This window comes from Macaca fascicularis, chromosome 12, assembly GCF_037993035.2.
Source record: "Macaca fascicularis isolate 582-1 chromosome 12, T2T-MFA8v1.1".
Taxonomy (NCBI): Eukaryota; Metazoa; Chordata; class Mammalia; order Primates; family Cercopithecidae; genus Macaca; species Macaca fascicularis.
This window is the reverse complement of record NC_088386.1, coordinates 131,640,846-131,661,252: the sequence shown is the minus strand read 5'-3', so window position 1 is coordinate 131,661,252 and position 20,407 is coordinate 131,640,846. Positions and strand designations below refer to the sequence as shown.

The 20,407-nt window shown below is 48.4% G+C and overlaps 1 protein-coding gene across 13 annotated transcripts in view; it reads right to left on the bottom strand.

Moving 5' to 3' along the window:
* The window catches only part of AGAP1 (ArfGAP with GTPase domain, ankyrin repeat and PH domain 1), a 645,437-nt gene that overhangs the window by 390,221 nt on the left and 234,809 nt on the right, over positions 1-20,407 (bottom strand). For all 13 annotated transcript variants that reach the window (XM_005574702.5, XM_005574705.5, XM_005574700.4 and 10 more), the window contains 2 exons: positions 7,997-8,082; positions 4,605-4,746 (listed from right to left, as the gene is read on the bottom strand). In XM_005574702.5, coding sequence (XP_005574759.1) covers positions 4,605-4,746; positions 7,997-8,082 — 228 coding nt within the window. The remainder of the gene's footprint in view (positions 1-4,604; positions 4,747-7,996; positions 8,083-20,407) is intronic.

The following is a 20,407-nucleotide window of genomic DNA, read 5'->3' as shown; positions in this document are numbered from 1 at the left end:
ACCTCTGCCTCCTGGTTTCAAGTGATTCTCCTGCCTCAGGCTCCCAAGTAGCTGAGATTACAGGTACCCACCACCACGCCCAGCTAATTTTTTGTATTTTTAGTAGACACAGGGTTTCACCATGTTGGCCAGGCTGGTGTCAAACTCCTGGCCTCAAATGATCCACCCGCCTGGGCCTCCCAAAGTGCTGGGATTATAGGCGTGAGCCACTGTGCCCAGCCTTCAGAGACAGTTTCCTAACTTGAATCTTTTTCATAGGGCTTGAAGGCTCTTACGCCAAAGAAAACAATAAACAACTCTTTAAACAAAAACCCACCAACAGGATTTCTCTACCAGCCAAAGAAATAGTAGCAAAGTTATACTGCAGAGCGACCACCTTTGACATTTTATTTTTGTAGAGGAAGGGCATTTGGCAACTCCATTTTCTAAAGTATATTTAAAACGTGATGTCCTAAGGAATGTATTCAGTTTTTCCTTTTCCGTTTTCTCATGTTATTTTCTCAGCCCTATGAAATAGGTTTGGGCTGATGTTTCTCCGTTACCAGAAGGCAACTGAATTCTGTAGTTAAGGGTTCTTCCTCTGACAATTGCCACTACAGCCTCCACAGGCTGCACCCCCGTTCCAGAGATACGGTCAAAGGGCACCTCGTCCTGCCTTCTTGTCCTGCTGATTAGTAAATCTCACTTGCATTTCACAACATTTAAGAAAATAAAGTTTTTTTTTTAAGTATAAACATTTCTTTTTAATTGTAGAAAGAAGTTAAAAGTCTATGATGTTTCAATGTTCTAGGATAATTTTGAAAACACAGGCCACGTGGCATCCACTCAGCTTCCATGAGACCCTGACCTGCCGCCCAGCGATCCCGCAGCCCCTCCGTCCTCAGTGGCTCACTCGGTTTCTGTCAACTTTCCGCTTCAAAGGTGCACCATGGGAATCTCTCCCACTGCATGGAAACCGGCTTCTGCACTCGCATTTCGGTTCTATACCTGTCTCATTTTCATTCCACTTTTAACTCCGTAGCTTTTTACAGATCCTGCTTCTCCCTCAAATCCATTTAATTTGCAAGTCTTTAAAACAGAACCTGTTTAACAAACATTAGATGATTACCTCATTCATTCCCATCTTGTCCAATTACGAACATTCGTGCAGTTCTTTTTTTTTTTTTTTTTTTTTTTTTGAGACGGAGTCTCGCTCTGTCACCCAGGCTGGAGTGCAGTGGCCGGATCTCAGCTCACTGCAAGCTCCGCCTCCCGGGTTCACGCCATTCTCCGGCCTCAGCCTCCCAAGTAGCTGGGACTACAGGCGCCCGCCACCTCGCCCGGCTAGTTTTTTGTATTTAATAGAGACGGGGTTTCACCGTGTTTGCCAGGATGGTCTCGATCTCCTGACCTCGTGATCCGCCCGTCTCGGCCTCCCAAAGTGCTGGGATTACAGGCTTGAGCCACCGCGCCCGGCCCCCGTGCAGTTCTTAGCTACTGCCCAGAAAGAGCTCCTGTGGGCAGAGCTGCCCCTCCTGCCAGCGGGCGGAGGCCTCACCCCAGCCCAGGCATTCTTTGGCAATGAACCTAATTCCTCTTCGGTTCTCTCCCCTCCCATATGCTCTGACCTCTCTGGCCGCCTACCCCAAACCAGCAGGAAGAGAAACGCCAGGTGCCCTCTTGGACAACGTGGTCCCTCTTTTGTCTCTGGCAGCCCAGGAAGCCAAGTCCCTGCAAAAGCAGCCGAGCACAGGCCTCAGAGAGAGCAAGTCTGCAGGCAGGAAGCAAGCGTCGCAGCAGGGACCCTCCGAGCCCATGTGCATGCCAGCTTCCTGCCACCGGGCTGCTGGGCTGCTCCTTGAAATCTAGGTAAGGACCAAGAGAATCCCACAGGTGAGGAATGCAGCCCTAATAGGAACTTTTCGTTCTGGTTCATCGGGGGTGGTCCAGCTAAAAGGAGTCCCACAGGGAGGGCATGGGGCCGGCTTACCTGCTCACCCAGGGAGGGTGTGGGGCCGGCTTTACCTCCCCACCCCGGAGGCCACCCTCGCACATGCAGACACTCCCCTGTGGTCTTCCTGGGCATCTTTCCACATCCGATCAATGGATGTTCATGGAATTCATGGGAATAAACGGGGGTACTTTCTTTTACTCAAGGACTTCAACTTCATTAGCGTTTCCTGAGAATCTAAGTAGCCATCCCGGCAGGAGGCTCGATGTGCCCCTCGGCTCAGGCAGGAGACTCAGAGGGATATGCTGTCTCCAGGGGCAGGGATAGTCGGGGGTGGGGTTCAGGATCCCAGGCAGGGCCCTTGGAACACCAGTCACACATTGAAATATGAGGGACAAAAGCAGCCACCATTAGACGCCTATCACCTACCCATGGATGCACTGAGTGTCTTTTGGGAATTCCTGTTGAACCCCACCAGAGCCCCGGGGGTCACGGTCACCCAGCAGCAGCCAGTCACATGCAGGTGTGTGTGGTGCCAACTCCCGGGATCTCAGACACTCCCTTCCCACTGGCGGAACATGGCTGTGTACTCAGAACTCAGAGAACAGACCCTGATCGCAGAGAATCTTTCCAGGCTGGGAACCTCACTGCCACTTTTCACAGTGAGTCCAAGCAAAAGCCCATTCTGAGTCCTAAAATCAAACCTCCTGAGCTCCAACAGCCCACGAGTGGTGTCCGCATAGCCCCGAAGGACTCTGCTCAGAAATGCCACGGTCGGGCCTGAGGGAAGAGGAGCTTTTTTGGAATTTCTCTATTCGACTTCAAGGCGGCTTTAAGCAGAATCCGCTGTGGATGAGCATCCACTTGAAAACACGATAAGGAATTTTCAAGACGCCACCTCAAATACGGCAATTCTGCATTCTCACAACCACCAAGGACTTTTTGGTGGTGCGGCCTTGTCTCCTGGTGAACACTAGAGGGCGTGTTAGGCCTAAGAATCCCTCCTCCCTTCTGAGTGAGGATAAACAGAGCTCTGGCTCTGAAGGTTTCAGGAGGGAGAGTGACCGGTGGCCACTCCGCGTGAGCTTTAAAAAAAAAAAAAAAACGGGGTGGAGAGGTGCTCTCCAGGAAGCCCAACTCTAACACCTCCCATCTATCACACTGAGAAGATGTTTTCAGTTTTTCCGTTTTTTTTTTTTCTCGAGATCGAGTCTCCCTCTGTCTACCAGGCTGGAGTGCAGTGGCACAATCTTGGCTCACTGCAACCTCCACCTCCCCAGATTCAAAAGATTCTCCTGCCTCAGCCTCCCAAGTAGCTGGGATTACAGGTACCCGCCAGCATGCCTGGCTTTTTATTTTATTTTTTGGAGACAGAATCTTACTCTGTCACCCAGGCTGGAGTGCAGTGGTGCGATCTCAGCTCACTGCAACCTCTGCTTCCTGGGTTCAAGTGATTCTCCTGCCTCAGCCTCCTGAGTAGCTGGTATTACAGGCATGCGCCACCATGCCTGGCTAATTTTTCTATTTTTAGTAGAGACGGGGTTTCACCATGTTGGCCAGGCTGGTCAACTCCTGACTTCAAGTGATCCACCCGCCTGGGCCTCCCAAAGTGCTGGGATTACAGGTGTGAGCCACCATGTCTGGCTGCAAAATGCTTTTAGTTTATGCCACACTATTTATCTGGGCTTTTGTAGGTTCCTGATCAAGCTGCCAATCATTTGCCTGCGCAGCCTCCTACTTAGACCACACCCAGTGCGGTATGGACAGCTGACGTCCTAAAGAGAAACGTCTCGCATCAGAGCATGGACGGGCATGTCAGATACGCTAATTTTAAAAGAATTTGCAAGACAGTCTATTAACAGCCACAACAAAATGAAGGGATATACAATTTTTCCTGACAGGATTATTTGTCAGTTACCCATATTTCTGACAAAGCAGTTTTAAAGCTAACCTCCACCTGGCTTTTAAAAACATCCTATGTAACGTCGTAGACCCTAGTGGCAGACCCCAGCACAGCCATGGGTCTGTGATCAAGAGTGAGGATGCTGTGCCTCAGTCCATGTGACAGCCACTCTACTAACAGACCAAGCGTGAAGTGACCTGAGGGAAAACAAGAAACGTGCCCAGTATGATTCTACGCTCTCTGAGGGGCCTGCTAGATTAAATATGAGATACAGATCACAAGACGGTGACAAATAGAACTTAATAAACGGAACTGCTCTTATGCTGAAAATCAGCACTATTTTCAAGATGCACTGAAAGACAAGCTTTAATAGATTGTTTATAAATCATTTTATAGAACGGAGAATTAAAATACAGCAGAAAACAATATATGTATTTGACTATATATGTTTATATACAAAACATATACACACACACACACATATATATATATATATTTTTTTTTCCCCAGAAAACAAGGGAAAATAGATTTATTTTTCCTAAAGCACCTAGGATATGTGTGTGTGTGTTGTTTTCAGGTTGTTAAATGAGTGGTTTCACCATAAAATCCAATCAGGAAATGTGATAATTTCAGTTTCACGATTTTTCCCAAAAACAGTGAGCGTTCAGTAGGCAATTTTTCCTTTTTTAAAGCATTTTTAAACTCCCCCATACCGAAAATACGTAACTGTCAGAATCCTCTGAAAACCACCTGCACACGAGCATCACTCACCCTGGGTTCCCACGAGAACCAGAGGAATCTCGCTCGTGTTCCGATAGCTGGCCATTCGACTGTAGTAGTGGTAAACGGTCTGGAAACTTATTTCATCCTCCAAGCTGAAGACAAATATAACAGCGTCCACCCACATGGCAAACTAGGGAGAGAAGAAGGGGAGGACAGCAGGAGCTGAGTGAGAAGGCTTAATTAAGAACAGACGTCTGGACGGTGGCGGGCAGCAGGGGCTGCAGGAATCCCCTCGGTCGCGTGCTGGGTGCCTGACTTGACCGTCACCGTCACACACTGTCACGGCACCAACGTCCTCCTCCTGAGCACACCGTGGGCGGTGTTCCCCTCGGGCATGGGCCCTTCATCCTGCTCCCACCCAAGACGCTCTGTCTTCAGAGGACACAAACCACACAGTCTCCCCGCGGTCCTCATGCTCCTGGCCTGTCCACCTGCTGTCCCACAGACAGGCGGCCGGCCCCACCTCCTGCCAGAGCCTCTCAAACCCCGAGGCTTTCCACTGTACTCCCGACCTCTTAAGGAAGCCTTGCTGGACCCCTCAGGCCTGCTCAGAACCCCCCACCCCACAGTCCTCCCCACTCGCCACCGCAGCGGCTGGCCTACTCTGCCGAAGGGTAAAGATTCAACCCAGGCTCAGCCTTGGCCGAACTCCTGCAGCACCCCTGCAAGAAAATGACTACTTATTTTCAGGGAAACTAACAAAACTTAGGGAAGAAAGCCTGACTCTTGCCATTTTGTTCTTGCTTTGCTGTACTCACTTTATTCTTGTCTTGCCAGTTTAACCTACATCACATCCTCTTTCTGACAAATACCCACACTGTCAGGCATATATTAATACCTCATTTAGTTCCAATAACCATCTTGCAAAACTGGAGCTGAGTGAGTAGAGCCTCCCTGCAGGGGGCAGAGGCTTCCCACGCTCGCTGCAACTGGCTCAGCACATCTGACATCAGGTCTATCAGGCAACAAAGATCCTTCTCTTTCCAAGCGGAAATTTGAAAAACAAAACCGAAATGCATCCTGTTTCCCTTCTCTCTAAAAGCAGCTGTAGTTCCTAGATAGGTTTCTATGGACAAGGTTATCACCTCTAATACATTTGGGGAAAGTTTTTAATGGGTTAAACTCTGACTTCCGCATATAAGTGAAAAGTGTATTCAGTTATATGTAAAACGTTTACATGAGAAAACTTAACCCAAAGTTCTAATGATAAATACAAAATTAAATGAGAATGAGGACTTCAAGTTCAACAAAGGCAGCTGGGAGAGACCTGGGAAGACCGCGATGGCAGCTCCCACAGAGTGCAGCAGGACCTAGACTGATGAAAGGCATCTCCTTTTCCTCTTCTCTGCCTTGAGGAAGGCTCTTCCTGTCTCTTCCAAACACGTGGGAGCACACTCCCCCTGCGCCATGAAGAGCGCTGGCTGACCGGAACCAGACCTCAGTTCCCAAATCGGGAGCTGAAGCCCATCTGAGCGTCCACCCGGAGGAAACATGCACTGTGGCCGTCATCCCCTAAGGGTGCATTCTGACTTCCACGCTCCTTGTGTGGGGGGTACCCAATACATAACCCCCCACTCTAACATGTTCACCAGCAGAAAACTGAAACTATGCTTTGGGGTTTTTTTTGTTTGTTTTTTGAGACAAAGTCTCGCTCTGTCGCCCAGGCTGGAGCGCAGTGGTGAGATCTCGGTTCACTGCAACCGCCTCCTTCTGGGTTTAAGCGATTCTGCTGCCTCAGCCTCCCAAGTAGCTGGGATTACAGGTACACGCCACCACGCCTGGCTACTTTTTGTATTTTTAGTAGAAATGGGGTTTCACCATGTTGGCCGGGCTGGTCTCGAATTCCCGACCTCAGGTGATCCGCTTGCCTAAGCTTCCCAAAGTGCTCGGGTTACAGGTGTAAGCCACTGCATCTAGCCTCTTCTGTAGATTCTTCTGTATCTATAAGCTTTTGTGCTTCATATTCAATTTTGTGCTTCATATACTGCTAAGACTTGCTCCTTAATTGTGGAGAAAAAAGCTTGTTTCCAGTCACTCAAAACATTTACGTGCTGGGGAAAACGGAAAATAAACTCAGGTGATTCTAACTGTTACCTACTTCTTTCTCCGATCACCAGCCACAGGAGGGCCCTTGCACCCAAGAGTTCCTGTGCAGCAGAACACAGTCCTATACCCTCAGTGGGACTAAGAACGAGCTGACTTTGATCAGCATCACAAACCGAGGATCCTGTCAGTCAGACCTCTAACTCTGCCCCGCCTTACTATAAACTACCAGATGGTCACTGAACATGGGCTCAAACTGCTTTGCAACTAAGTTTTCACTTTCAACATGTCTTCAAGGTCTTTCCTTATTATGATCAGCATATGGTATCCTTAATGCTAAGAAACAAAATGTTACACACTTTAACATCTTTGAAATCAGAATGCGCCTAATTATTGCGGCTGTTTCACAGTTTAATTGGCAGCATTCTCCTTTTGAATATTGGTACATCCTAAGGTCACTGGTGTTTTAGTCAATGGCACATGGCAAATCTGTGGCATCTTCTGTATAACCACACAGCCCTCCGATGTGTGGAGTACTAGACCTGAGGCCTAAGAAGTCCTGTATTCAGTATCTTTCACTTTCATCATCTTACAATCCTATGCTGCATGTTCACAAAAAGACAGGTCCAGGAGATAACGCCAAAAAAATCTTTGACATTCAGTTTGCATTTACTAGCTCCTGGCTCCTTTCAAGTGTTTACTCGGTAAATTATGCTTCAAGTAAAACAAAGCAGGTTAAAGAAACCAAAAAAAGAGATCTTCCACACTCAAGCTTTGTTATTTCCAGAATGCCCATCTTTCCAGGAACTTCCAAAGAAATCATAATATGCTTCATACCAGCTTTCAGTGGAGACCGCCTTGCTTGGGCCAAGGCCAGGGAGGCACAGAGGCGCCAACGCCTACAGTTAGCAGAGACAGAGAGAAGACGGGACTCCAAATTCCGCCCAGCAAGCTCTCTACATCTCACTGCTCTAGAGATCACACCACTCAAAGGAAAAGGCCAAAACACAAACCAAACTACAGAAATGTCCAGATGTCATTTCAACTGGGTTCCCCAACCAGGGCAGGGGGTGCGTTTCCTGCCTTTTTAAAAACACAGAAAGTGAAAAGCTACCATATAAACCCAACTTCTCTGTAGGATTTAGTCTGGGCAGGGAGGTGGTGGAAGAAAAGACTTAGCTTCTTAGAGATGAGAAAAAATGCAGTGACAGGAAACATTTTTTAAGGGACTTCCACTTTTTTGGAAAGCACGTCACTGGTTTCTAGAAGCATGTGTTGCACGAAACCTTAGAAAACAAAGGGAAAACAGCTGGCTTGGGGCGTGTGCGTGTACTCACCTGCGCCTCCGGGGGGCCCCCTTCGTCTCTAATCAGCAGCAGATAGCTCTGTCCGTCAACGACAATCTCTTTCTTGAACCTGCCACCTGCCACACACACAAAGCACCTCGTTACACAAGAACAGCAGAGAGTGAGCAGGGCAGACAGACGTGGGCTTCGCTTGTGGAAAAATACACCCTAGGCTGTCGCCCTGGAGGCAACTAAGTACTTAGGATGTCGCCAGCCAACGCTGAATTTTAACAGAGCTGAACTCAGATTTAAATGTTCGTCTTTAAGAACCCGTGTGCGTTTCCAGTTAGAAGGCACAGCCTCCTTTGCAATGCCAGTCACTCGTGGCCGAGAAGTGTGGACTTTTCATGTGGGCTCTCTAGGTAAATTCAGGAATTCTCACTCACTGGGAAACAGAGAACATCAAAATTGTCATTCTCTTGTTGGGTTCACGAAACTGAAAACAAATTTTTCAGGCTTAACAGGTGCCTGATCTGCAACCTCTTGGTAAATGACAGGGCCGAGAACCTGTATTCTCCTCAAGAGAAACCCAGTTCTTGAAAGGGAGACATAGAACATCATGAGAATGGTGTTTCCAGAGTCACAGGCCACAATTAGGGGAGGGACGCTTCACTACTACACACGGGTTAGACAGAAACTACTGGATGGGACCTCCACACAGGTGGAGACAGCAGAGCAGCAGCTGACAGCAGGCGTTAGAGACCACGCGGGGTTAGCGGGAGACCACCGGGACCCTGCAGGAACAGAGGAGACCATGAAGGGGGGGACGGGCATGAGTGGCCCGGTGCTACCCTGGATGTCCCGGCCCCTGACGCTCTCAGGAGGGGATGGTACAAGGTGGCTGCAGTGCCCAGCCGGCCCTCTAGGCCAGCCCTGCTCCTCCTCGGCAGCGGGAAGGACTCCACCCTGGCTCCTCTGCCTTCTCCAACGACAGACGCCCCCTCCAGATCCTGGGCTCTGAGACCACGCTAGGGAACCCTCACAGGGACTCGGAACTCTCGTTTTAGAGAGAGGAAGGCACGCATCAGTTCCCAGCTCTCCTCTTCTGCTCCTCTGTGCGGATGTCTTCCAGAAACCCTGTCTAAACCCCAAATCACTGGATCCAGAGGACTGGAGAGTGCTCCACTGGTAGCCCAGAGGCTACCTGCCAGCTCCTCTGCCACCCAGAGACACGTCTGACTCCCTCCCCTGCGACAGGAACCTTCCCTCCTAGAATCCCGGGTCTGAACCACATCAGTGCCCGAGAAGCAAAAAATCGGAGTACCCATCCCAGCCTGAAAGTGTCCGAGGCCCTCCAGACGGGCAGCTACCCTCTGAGGCCACAGAGGGCTGACTGGGGTACTGGCCCATTCCCGCAAACTCCCGCCGCGCTCGTGTGGTCACACTCAACACCTATGCCACCATCACAGGCAGTTGCATTTGCTAAAGCAAATAAATCTGCTGTTCAGTTCACTCAATAACACAACAATGAAGAAAACCTTTTGATATTAAAGCAGGTAAACTCTCATTTTGCTGTCCCCCCATCACTGAAACAAGAGGGTAGGGCCTGCTGGAAACAGTCAGGCTGAGGTCCATTAGCAGGGGACAGAGCCAGGCCAGTTAGGATGCTGGGTCCAGACAGGGTGAGGCCCAGCTGCACGAGGGGCCCAAAGACTCAGGGCCCCTGAATCGAGAGTGCTCATAGGCAAAAAGGAAACTGCTTTTCTAGCAGAGCTGTTGTCATCATGAAACAAGCTGGGAAACATCTGACACAGGTGGACGTCCCCACGTATGTGAAGCTGATGCAGACGGTCGCCCCCAGACCCCGATACTGGTCTAGCTCTGCCTGAACCCTGGCTCTGCCACACACAGCTGTGTAGCCTCGCCTCACCTCTACCCACCTCAGTGTCCCCAGATGCAAAGAGGATGATGTCCTAGCAGGTGAGGAGTAACGAGTTGACACAAAGCACCCTGAACAGTACCCAGCCTGGTCTTACTCGAAATTTCTGCCAAGATTCTTTTAACCTGCTTTTATAAAAGTCATATTTAACATTGAATAAACCTGCTTACAACAGAAAAATCTGCAACAGTGATAGCAATATTATTTCTCTTTAAAAAAACCTTTTAAAAAGAGATGCTGGAGGCCGGGCGCGGTGGCTCACGCCTGTAATCCCAGCACTTTGGGAGGCCGAGGCGGGCGGATCACAAGGTCAGAGATCGAGACCACGGTGAAACCCCGTCTCTACTAAAAATACAAAAAATTAGCCGGGCGCGGTTGTGGGCGCCTGTAGTCCCAGCTACTCGGGAGGCTGAGGCAGGAGAATGGCGTGAACCCGGGAGGCGGAGCTTGCAGTGAGCCGAGATCGCGCCACTGCACTCCAGCCTGGGCGACAGAGCGAGACTCCGTCTCAAAAAAAAAAAAAAAAAAAAAAAAAAAAAAAGAGATGCTGGAAACCTGCTATATCTTGGAGACATGAATCGAATGTGACCCCTTTAAGAAAAATAACATTTGAGGCTGAATGTGGTGGCTCACACCTGTTATCCCAGCACTTTGGGAGGCCAAGGCAGGTGGATCACCTGAGGTCAGGAGTTCGAGACCAGCCTGACCAACATGGTGAAATCCTGTCTCTACTAAAAATACAAAATCAGCCAGGTGTGGTGACTGGTGCCTGTAATCCCAGCTACTTGGGAGACTGAGACAGGAGAACTGCTTGAACCTGGGAGGCGGAGGTTGCAGTGAGCCAAGATCGCGCCACTGCTCCAGCCTAAGACTGTGTCTCAAAAAAATAATAAAAATAAAAAGAAAAAGAAAAATAACATTTGAAAAGGAAATCTATTATTCTTTATTTGGAGAAAAATCTCCTCCATACCCTGATCTGTGCATGGCCCCAGGTACCAGCCCACCAGGTTCAAATCCCTGTCTAGCCCTCCCTGGCTGGGTGACCTGCGGCAAATAACTCAACTGCTCGGTGCCTCAGTTTCCTCACCTGTGAAATGGGGGTAAACAGAGCCTTCCTTAATGAGTTAACGCATGAAAAGCACTTAGAATCCTGCTTGGGACAGAGAGCTCAGTGAACAGGTATCCTCATCACCCCCACCCCACTTACCTCACCCCCAAGTATCTTCATCTCCCTCTGCTCTCCTTCCCTACCCCTCACATTCATTGAAATCTACACTTCTTCGCTAGGTTTCTGCACAAGTTTCCCACCTGTCCGTGCCCACTCCCGGCCTCGGCTCCTCCTTCCCCTAACATATAGCACAGCAGACGGATCTCACCGCGACATCGTCCTGACCCTGTGGCCTGAGCCCCCCATGTGCTCCTCTGTGCCCTCCGGACGCTGATTGCCCTACAGGGCCCTGGCTCCAGCCCTGCCCTCTGACGGCTGCCCCAGATACAAGAGTACGTAGAAGCCCTCCCCGCTAGATGAACCGTAGGGTTCAACTTTGCTGAGGCTTCGTCTTGTCGAGGCACACTGGCCCCAGGTCCCATTCCTCAATCACTACACTGTGTCACCTCCAGAGCAAGAAGGGAGGAGTGGGGCCTGTCCCAGGGGCGCTGCAATGCCAGTGTCCCTCGGCTGCCTACCTCCCTGGGAGTGGGGACTTGGGGAGTGTCACCACCCAGCTCTCATGGAATGACCATGACGCCTTGGCAGACGACCCTCCCTGCTGCATTCCGGTGAGTACATGCAGGACGATTTCACGTCCATCCTCTCCTTTGCTTCCTCTAACGTGTTTTTGCAGAGTCACGTTCACAAGTGAAGAAGCTTCCAGGTGGCTGAATCACAACATTCAAGTTACAAAAGCTTCCCTAGGAGGGCACTGAGCCTTCTCCCTTCTGCTCTTCTAAAGTCTCTGGCTTTGTGACCTCAAGCAAAGGACTCCAGGCCCAGCTTTCACTGCCTCTAAAAGCAGCAGTGATTCCTTCTCTTATCAGCAAGGTCTCTTCGAATCCTAAAGTCGGTTTACACTTCCCTCCCCAGATACACAGTATAATTAATAGTTCTTTGCAGCATTTTACAGTTTCAAACACTAGATACTGGTAATTGATTTGCATGATTTTTTTTTTTTGTATTACCCTTAGAAAGCAAAAATTAAATGCTGCTAAGTATTTGCCACAAACCCAAAGGTGAATAATAAGATAAAAGTCAGCCAGGTGCTCAAGCAACCAGGTTGTAAGAATTCAAGAATGTCTTTAAAAAGGTCCTGCAGGGCACTACTGATAGGTGCAGACTCAGCTCAATAGGACCACTGGGCCTTGAGAAGCCTGGGCTGGCAGGTAGGTAACACTTTAAAATTCATTTTCTGCACTTGAACCACTTTAACCACAGAAGGAGAGCCTTAGGATGACAGCATGGTTGGCAACAAGCTGGTATTCTGCTGGCACCACCACTCGCATCATTTTAAATTCAACCCCACCATTTCATCAGATCTCATCCCAGTCATTAGATTTTTCATTGTTGTTGTTGTTGTTGTTGTGTGTGTGTGTGTGTGTGTTTGAGATACAGTCTCACTCTGTTGCCTACGCTGGAGTGCGGTGGCACGGACAGGTTCACTGCAACCTCGACTGCCCAGGCTCAAGAGATCCTCCCACCTCAGCCCTCCGAGTAGCCGGGACCACGGACATGCGCCGGCATACCTGGGTAAATGAGGTGGGGCCTCATTATGTTACCCAGGCTGGTCTTGAACTCCTGGGCTCAAGTGGTCCACCTGCCTCAGCCTCCCAAAGGGAGATCTTTTTTCCACCAAAATTTTAGAGGATATCACCAAATGCTACATCCAGTTTCAAGCTGAATGTCGCTTTTTAAATGCCAATTTTGTCCCCATTTCCACATATTTTCCTGCAGGTCTGTTTCGCCCACCTGGATCCTCCCAGCACCTGATGCACACAGCTTGGCCCATGGCCCATGTGACAGATCTGCCATGAGTGATGTGCAACCTTCTCTGCTGCCAATTATGTTGACATAACACTAAATCGTATCAGGATAACTTCATTCTCAACAAGGGTTTTCAGTCTCCCCAAACCTGACGTCCCTGTCAGACACGCATCTGGCCCAGGCACACCTGTGAACAGGTGCTAGGCAAGCTCTGCAGGCAGGGGCAAGCGTCACCCTGGAACCGTAGCACCTCCCAATGGCGGGCACCCCCAGGCTGAGGAACCAGACAGATCAGCCGCAGCTGCCTGACCCTGAGGTGGAACCAGGTTGCTGGGCAGCTGTGACCGCATCTCAGTGAGAGGGGAAAACAGAGTCCCAGTCTCACTGAAATCTGTGCTTCCCCAGGACACAAGGATGTCACTGGAGGTAAACAGCATCACACGGAATCCTCAGCCTAGAGCAGAGGGAGGTGAGAACAGAACCCGCATCCTTTCTGGGCTTGGCTTTCTGTACGGAGTTTAAAGCAGAATGGAGGGCTCTTATCTCGTCTGAGTTACTTGGGGATACAGCGGTACTGTCTTCTTGTCTGAAGTCAACTTCAAGTGCAATGTATTAGGTTTCTGTTTCACCCCAAGGCAAGTGTTCAGGGTTCCCAGAACATGTGGAAACTGCACTGGGAGCCTTGGTTTGCCCTTGAGCTTGTATTTGTGAGTGAGTCGAGGTCTGAATTTCTCCCTAAATCCCACACTGCAGAGAGAAAAGTGTATGGAAGGTGGAACTGAGTTATTTCCACCAAGATGCTGAAGTGGATGAATAGTACACCAGGAAGAAATGGATACAGCTGCACTCTTGTTTTTCAAATACCTTTTTCTAAGTCCTCCTAGTCTTTTGTGATTACTACTCTGAATCCTGGTCTCACAATGTGAGAACCAGTGTTAAATGTGGGCTGTGGGGGAAATAAAACAAGCGGGTTCCTTCGAGTTTCTGCACTCACGCGGGGTGGAGCTACAGATGAGCCTCTTCAACACAAGTGCGGTCTACACAGGGAGACGTCGGAGAGGGGGATCATCTATGCTGTCATTTCTGCTTTCAGAAAAAAAAGAGAAAACTGAATTTTCCCGTTCCAAAACAAAAGGGCTCTTTTGGGAGTCAACACTGCAACAGATGTTTGGCATTTCTGTCATTTTGGCTAATTGAACTGAAAGCTATCAACGTATCATTAACGGTCCTCCAAGCGACAGCTATGGCAACGACAGTGTGCCTTCCAAAGCCGTCGTCTACAAAGCACTTGTTTTCCCACATCATCTCCGTTATCCCTCACCCCGTCTTATGATGCAAACATCACTGGTGACGCCCAAATCCACGCAGGAGGAAAAGGAGTTCAGACACAGAGCAAGAGCTCCACAGCCAGCACACGGCAGGACCAAGACTCAAATCCAGACGCTCTGACTGCTTCTGACCCCTCCCTCTCTTTCCATGTGAACTTCTGCTAAGACAAGCCCTACAGAAACAAAGCCGGCAGCCGCCGTGTTTGCTGGGTTTTGCAGCACTCACAGGGCCAACATCAAACATGCAGAGAGGTGGGACTATCTTATCCTTACTCCACTCACACTCGGGGAACGGTGATCTCTGCCTTTAGCTCCAATCATCATCACTGTGCTTAGGAAACTAGAAAGACAGACACCTATCTGTAACTTTCATTTTTCACTGTTGATTTTTATCTTTTTAAAGTGTTTTAAAATTTTTTATTATTTTTTTTTTTCATGCCTGAGCTAAGGACGAAAATGACTCTTGACTTCAAAGCTGCATGTGCAGAGCCCACTGTTTCCCTTTGCCATTAGAGAGGGGAGGGACCTCATGCAGTGTCTGATCAAGATGCAGTGGAGCCACCCGGTTGTTTCAGCAGGTGCAAGCTGGCCACGCCTCGTCAACTGCCCAGGGCTATGGGGTCAGACTGGATGGGAGAAAGACGGGCGGAGCATGGCTGGCAGGTCCTGGGTTCCCTCCCGCCATGTGTTTGGGATTTCTTCCAGGAAAACATTTTCAAAATTCATCTACAATATTCTTTGTTGCTGAGTGCCATCATGACATCGGGAGAAAATCTGCAAACTGCATTGTTCCCTAATTATTTTTAACAAGTGGGATGAGATGGATACCTTGAAAAGGACAATCGCCCGTCGTTTTTCTCTAGGAGAATACTTAAAATTTCAATCATGAATGCGCCAGAAATTTGTAAAAAAATTAATTTGGCTCGTTTAACTTGGATAAAAATACTGAAGTCAGTCACCAATGTTGGGGTTTTGGAAAAGTTTCGTATTGTGACATTTAAAAGGAATTTTGGACCACATATTTATTTACACACTGGGAAAAAGGTTTTATTGGTAACATCTTTGTTTACAAAATTTAGCCAAATCAGATTTCACTTCCTCTCTCAACTTGTTTTTTTAAAACTTACATTGTAAAATAAAAAGTAACTACTATACAAAGGTACAAGCAGTGAGTGAGGACCCCACATGTGGGGACTGCTATTTCCGGAGGGGGGAACACTCCGGGGTTCTGACCCGCAGTGAAATGGGGGCACTTAACACCCGATTTTCCTGGGCAGGCCACGGTCTCTCATGGTTTTGTCTAACCCAGATCTAAGCAAGGTACTAAAGGAACACAGAAAAAGAAAAAAGCCAAACTCCAGGTTAAGATGGCGGATAAGAACTTCACTATAACTGAATTTTCTTTCCTCCTTTGCTAATAAAACAAGGCGGAAACATGAAAGCCTGAAGGAAGGAACTTCACCATCCAACAGGAAAAAGGGCACAGCTTAACATAACAGACCTCAAAAAATGCAGGCTCTAAGGAACAAAAAGGAAGATTTGAGCTGGGCAGAGGCTCCTCGTCTCTCCTGAGCCATCAGTACCCCATCACTCCACCCCAAAGTGCACAGGGAAGAAACGGAAGGGGCAGCCGTGGCCTCATCTTTTTGGTCTCCTGACTGAGGAATGGAAATGACAAAGCCTTGGAAGTGAATGGCCGGGCAAAGGTTCTCTGGAGGCGAAGAAGATGCCCGCGTTGCCTGGTGAGTGGGAGAAGTGACCCACGTAGGGGGGCACCTCAAGGGGAACAATGATATATTCCTCCCACCCCCCAGGACAGGTGAAGGGAACCTGGAAGAGGACGTGGTAAATTCCCAGGAAGAGCAGAGCCCTGGTCCCTAATGAAGGGCAGACTCCTTCAACGGGAGGCAGCTCCCTCCAACTACAGAGGGATGGCAGGGCATGGATGCTCAGCAAATCCTGGGATCTCTGGAAGAACGGCATCCAGTCTCAGGTCCTGCGGCATGGGCAGTGACACTCGACAGATGCCCCTGAACGCCCCTGCAGCTGGCTGGGGGAGGTGGCTGAGCTCTGGCAAATGGGAATGTGGGCAGAAGGGTCCGGCCCATCTCGTCCGGGGCACTCAGGATGACAGCATCTCCTCTCCCTCACCTTCTCCCACCACAGGAAGCAGGGCGGTGAGAGGCTCCCAAACAGCCTGACTCAGAATGAGGGAGAAGCCTTCCCAGTGGTCAGCGTCAGTCTCGGTCAAGACAATGTCTGGGAAGAGAGGTCCAAGCCGAGAAGGCTGAAGAGCAGGGCTGGGGACATTATGCAAAGGCTCCCCAGCAGGGAAAACAGCAAGGTGGGAGAGGCTTGGGAATAGGAAGGAGGGAAGGGAACAGAAGAGAAACAAAGCAACAATGGAGAAGAAAACAAAACTCAAAAAGCAGAAGGAAGTCCGTTAAACTGCTTCCCACTCCAATGTGACTTAAGAAAGAACAGCCATTCCGTGGGACGAGAAACTCCAGGATGAGAATTTGAAACAACATGAGATAAAATGGAAACGTCCAGATCTGAGGATCAAAACAGCATTTGGGGAACTGATGAATAAAATTAGAAAAAGTAAGGAGCAGGAGAGACAAGGCTGAAAGCTGAGTTTCTGACACAGAGGAACGGCTTGAAACAGACACAGTCAATGAGATTAAAAAGACAGAGGTAAAGTATTTAAGAGAGAAGTTCATTGACAAACGGACCTAAACAAAAGGATAAATGGTTATCTCTGACAACACATCCCCTGCAAAAGAACTCAAAGACTATTCGAAGATAAAAGACAAAGGAATGTTCCTGAGACGCAGAAAGATCTGAATCCGCAGATCAAAAGTGCACGCAATACCCCAGGAAAACGTGACACAGGTTCACAGCTTTCAAGATGAGAAAACCGAGGTCTGGGGAAAAACAGCACACGCTGGCCGAGGTGGGGGGTGGGGTTCTTATTGGCTGCAAGACCTCAGAGCAGCAGGGTTTCAAAGTGAGTTCCAAGGAGCACTTTTCCAAGGAGGCATCAGCAAATTCAAAACTGGCTACAGGGCCGGGCGTGGTGGCTGATACCTGTAATAATCCCAGGACTTTAGGAGGCCAAGGTGGGAGAAGCGCTTGAGCTCAGGAATTTAAAACCAGCCCTGGCAACATAATGAGACCGTCTCTATAAAAAATTTAAAATTTAGCCAGGCATGGTGGCACAGGCCTGTAGTCCCAGCTACTAAGGAGGCTGAGGCAGGAGGATCGCTTGAGCCTGGAAGTTTGAAGCTGCAGTGAGCCATGACTGCCCCACTGCACTCCAGCCCGGGCAACAGAGTGAGACCCTGTCTCCGAAATAGAAATAATTTTAAAAAAAAAGGCTGCTTTAGATATTTTAAAATACATATATACAGCTGTTTTTTAAACTGTATCACAGTAACAACAAACCTGCACTCAAGTGTGCTACCGAATAAAAGTGAGACCAAGAACACGGAACACATGGGTAAACTCGTGTTGGGTAAACTCCTGTGCAAAGCAGAGTCCACCTGCTGTGGCTTAGGCTGGAAGGCTGCAGCTTCACACTGGCCTTTCAACAACCTTGGCCTGCATTTGTTTGCACCTGAAAATTATGCAGACAAGCACACAGCTGTGGGAGGCATCCGACCTTCTCATGAGTGACATGTCAGGTAAGCAGTAAGGACTGTTAACTAGCTGACTCTTCAAAGTATGTTATGGTGGGTTTAATGTTTACCATGACTTAGAAGGCTTCTATCTGACAACTTCCAAGGAATGAGAACAGTTGCTTTTACTGACCCACTTTGGAATTCTTGAAGACCCACTACTCCTATTACTTAAAGACTTTGGATCTATTTAATTGAAGAGCGCTTGAAATTACAAGTAGGTTATACGTTAAAGAAAGGGTGGGGAGAAGTCCTTCTGAACCCCTTCAGCACATCTCTGAATGCACACAAGCAGGAGGATGGCCTGAACCAACAGGAGGTGGAGGTTGCGATGAGCCGAGATCACACCACTGCACTCCAGTCTGGGCATCTCCCCGCCAAAAAAAAAAAAAAAAACACACACACAAAAAACAGGAGAGGACTTACCTGAGTAGCTCAGGAATTACTGACACAAAGTAAACAAAAACACACTGCACTGGATGAAAAACCAGATATAAAACTGAAACCTGGAGACCTAATATGTGTTCATGAAAATAACTTCATTGCTGTCTTCAACAAATGTACAAATGTATAAACTTGAACTAGTAAAAGTTATACTTACAATATTTTTGAAAAAATATGATATTGCTGCTCGAAAAGAAGCTGAAAAACTAGTGTTTGAGAAAACAGTTTCTTGCCCAATAGTTACAATTTAATTTCCTTACATCTTGACTTCCAAGAGCTTTGAGAAAAACAAAACTTAGCAGCTTAACACATAAAACCTATTAAGAGCTCTCTCTTCCAAATAACATATTTTAAAAACTAAAATAAAAACAGCCAGGTGTGGGGGCTGACACCTGTAAAACCAGCACTTTGGGAGGCCGAGGTGGGTGGATCACCTGAGGTCAGGAGTTCAAGACCAGCCTGGCCAACATGGCAAAACCCTGTCTCTACTAAAAACACAAAAATTATCTGGGCATGGTGGTGGGTGCCTGTAATCCCAGCTACTCAGGAGGCTGAGGCAGGAGAATCTGGGAGGCGGAGGTTGCAGTGAGCCGAGATTGCACCACTGCACTCCAGCCTGGGCAACACAGTGAGACTGTGTCTCAAAAACAAACAAACAAATACACAAACTAAAATGGAAACAAAAAGTCTGGCAAGGTGGTGTAGGCTGGTTCACACGGACCAATTTCCATCATCAGTATCCGACGACATCCAACTGTCAGCAGAAGCAACTTCATTAGATTTTATTAGTCTTTTTCCCTCTAGAAAACACTATATCCTTAGAAAAGCAGACGTTAGAATAAAAATAAAAAACAAAAGAAAAAAAGATCTAAAACTACTGCAAAATAGTATTATCTCAACAAAGTGTTCTCTGACAGCTGCAGAATTTCAGATACAGTCACCTGCACCCTAACAACACTTTCGTCAACCACGGAGCAATAAATGACAGTCGTCCCATGAGATCACAGTAACCTATTTTTACTGTACCTTGTCTACGTTTAGATTATACACAAATACTTGCCACTGAGTTACAACTGCCCACAATATTCAGTACAGTCACATGTCCAGGTTGTGGCCCAGCAGCAACAGGTCCTCTTGCGTAGCCTGGGTGTGTAGCAGGCTACACCATGTAGGTGTAAGCACATGTATGATGAGTGCACAACAGTGAAATCGCCTAACACCACATGTCTCAGAATAAATCCTCATCATTAAGGGACACATGACTGTACTGCAAAGAATAACATATGCCCTGCAGCATCATCAAACCTGAAAAGAGCAAGCATGCCACAAAGCCCAAGGCATGTTTTTTCCTGTGAAGTTATAAGGACTTCACTTTGAGATAATGGCGTGAATACACGGAGAATGCCTTCGGGAAAGAGAAGTCGGCCTGCAAACGACCACTCACCTCCCTGGGCTGCCAGCCCAGGTCTGTCACCAGCCACGGGGTCCTGCCACCAGCCATGGGGTCCTGCCTGTGCCTGTCTCAGAACTTTCTGCATATTGGAACTTTCTGCAAATCCACTGTTGGAAGCAAGACCCCAGACTCCCGAAGAGCTTCACAGAACTCACACTTCTCTCAATAGCTCAGCAGCTGCTCTGGGGTCTCATCCGGCCCAACGTGTGGGCTCAGCTCCAGTCCACTGGGTGAGGAGAAGTCCTTCTGAACCCTGTCAGCACATCTGCTGACCGTGAAATGAGTGGCGGCCCTCTGGGCAGCAATGCAGGGGAATGGGCTCTGAGCCACGTTCCAAGAACCCACCTCAGGCCCATACCTCTAGGCTATATGACCCTGAATATCTCTTGTGGCCTCTGGTGCCTCTGTTTCCCTAGGTGTAAATGAGCTAATCCACGTTGGCTGTCTGTCAGCTTCCTGAAATGTCACAAGTGGCTCATAAAAATTAACGAATGACTGCTACATTACGACCATGACCATATCATTTCCAAATGGAAACTCACACATGGAGGGAGAGTTTGGCAACACCAATTCAATGAACAGAAGCAGTAAAACTGCAACAACTAGAACATGAGAGATGCATCTGTCTTCCGTTCAATTCC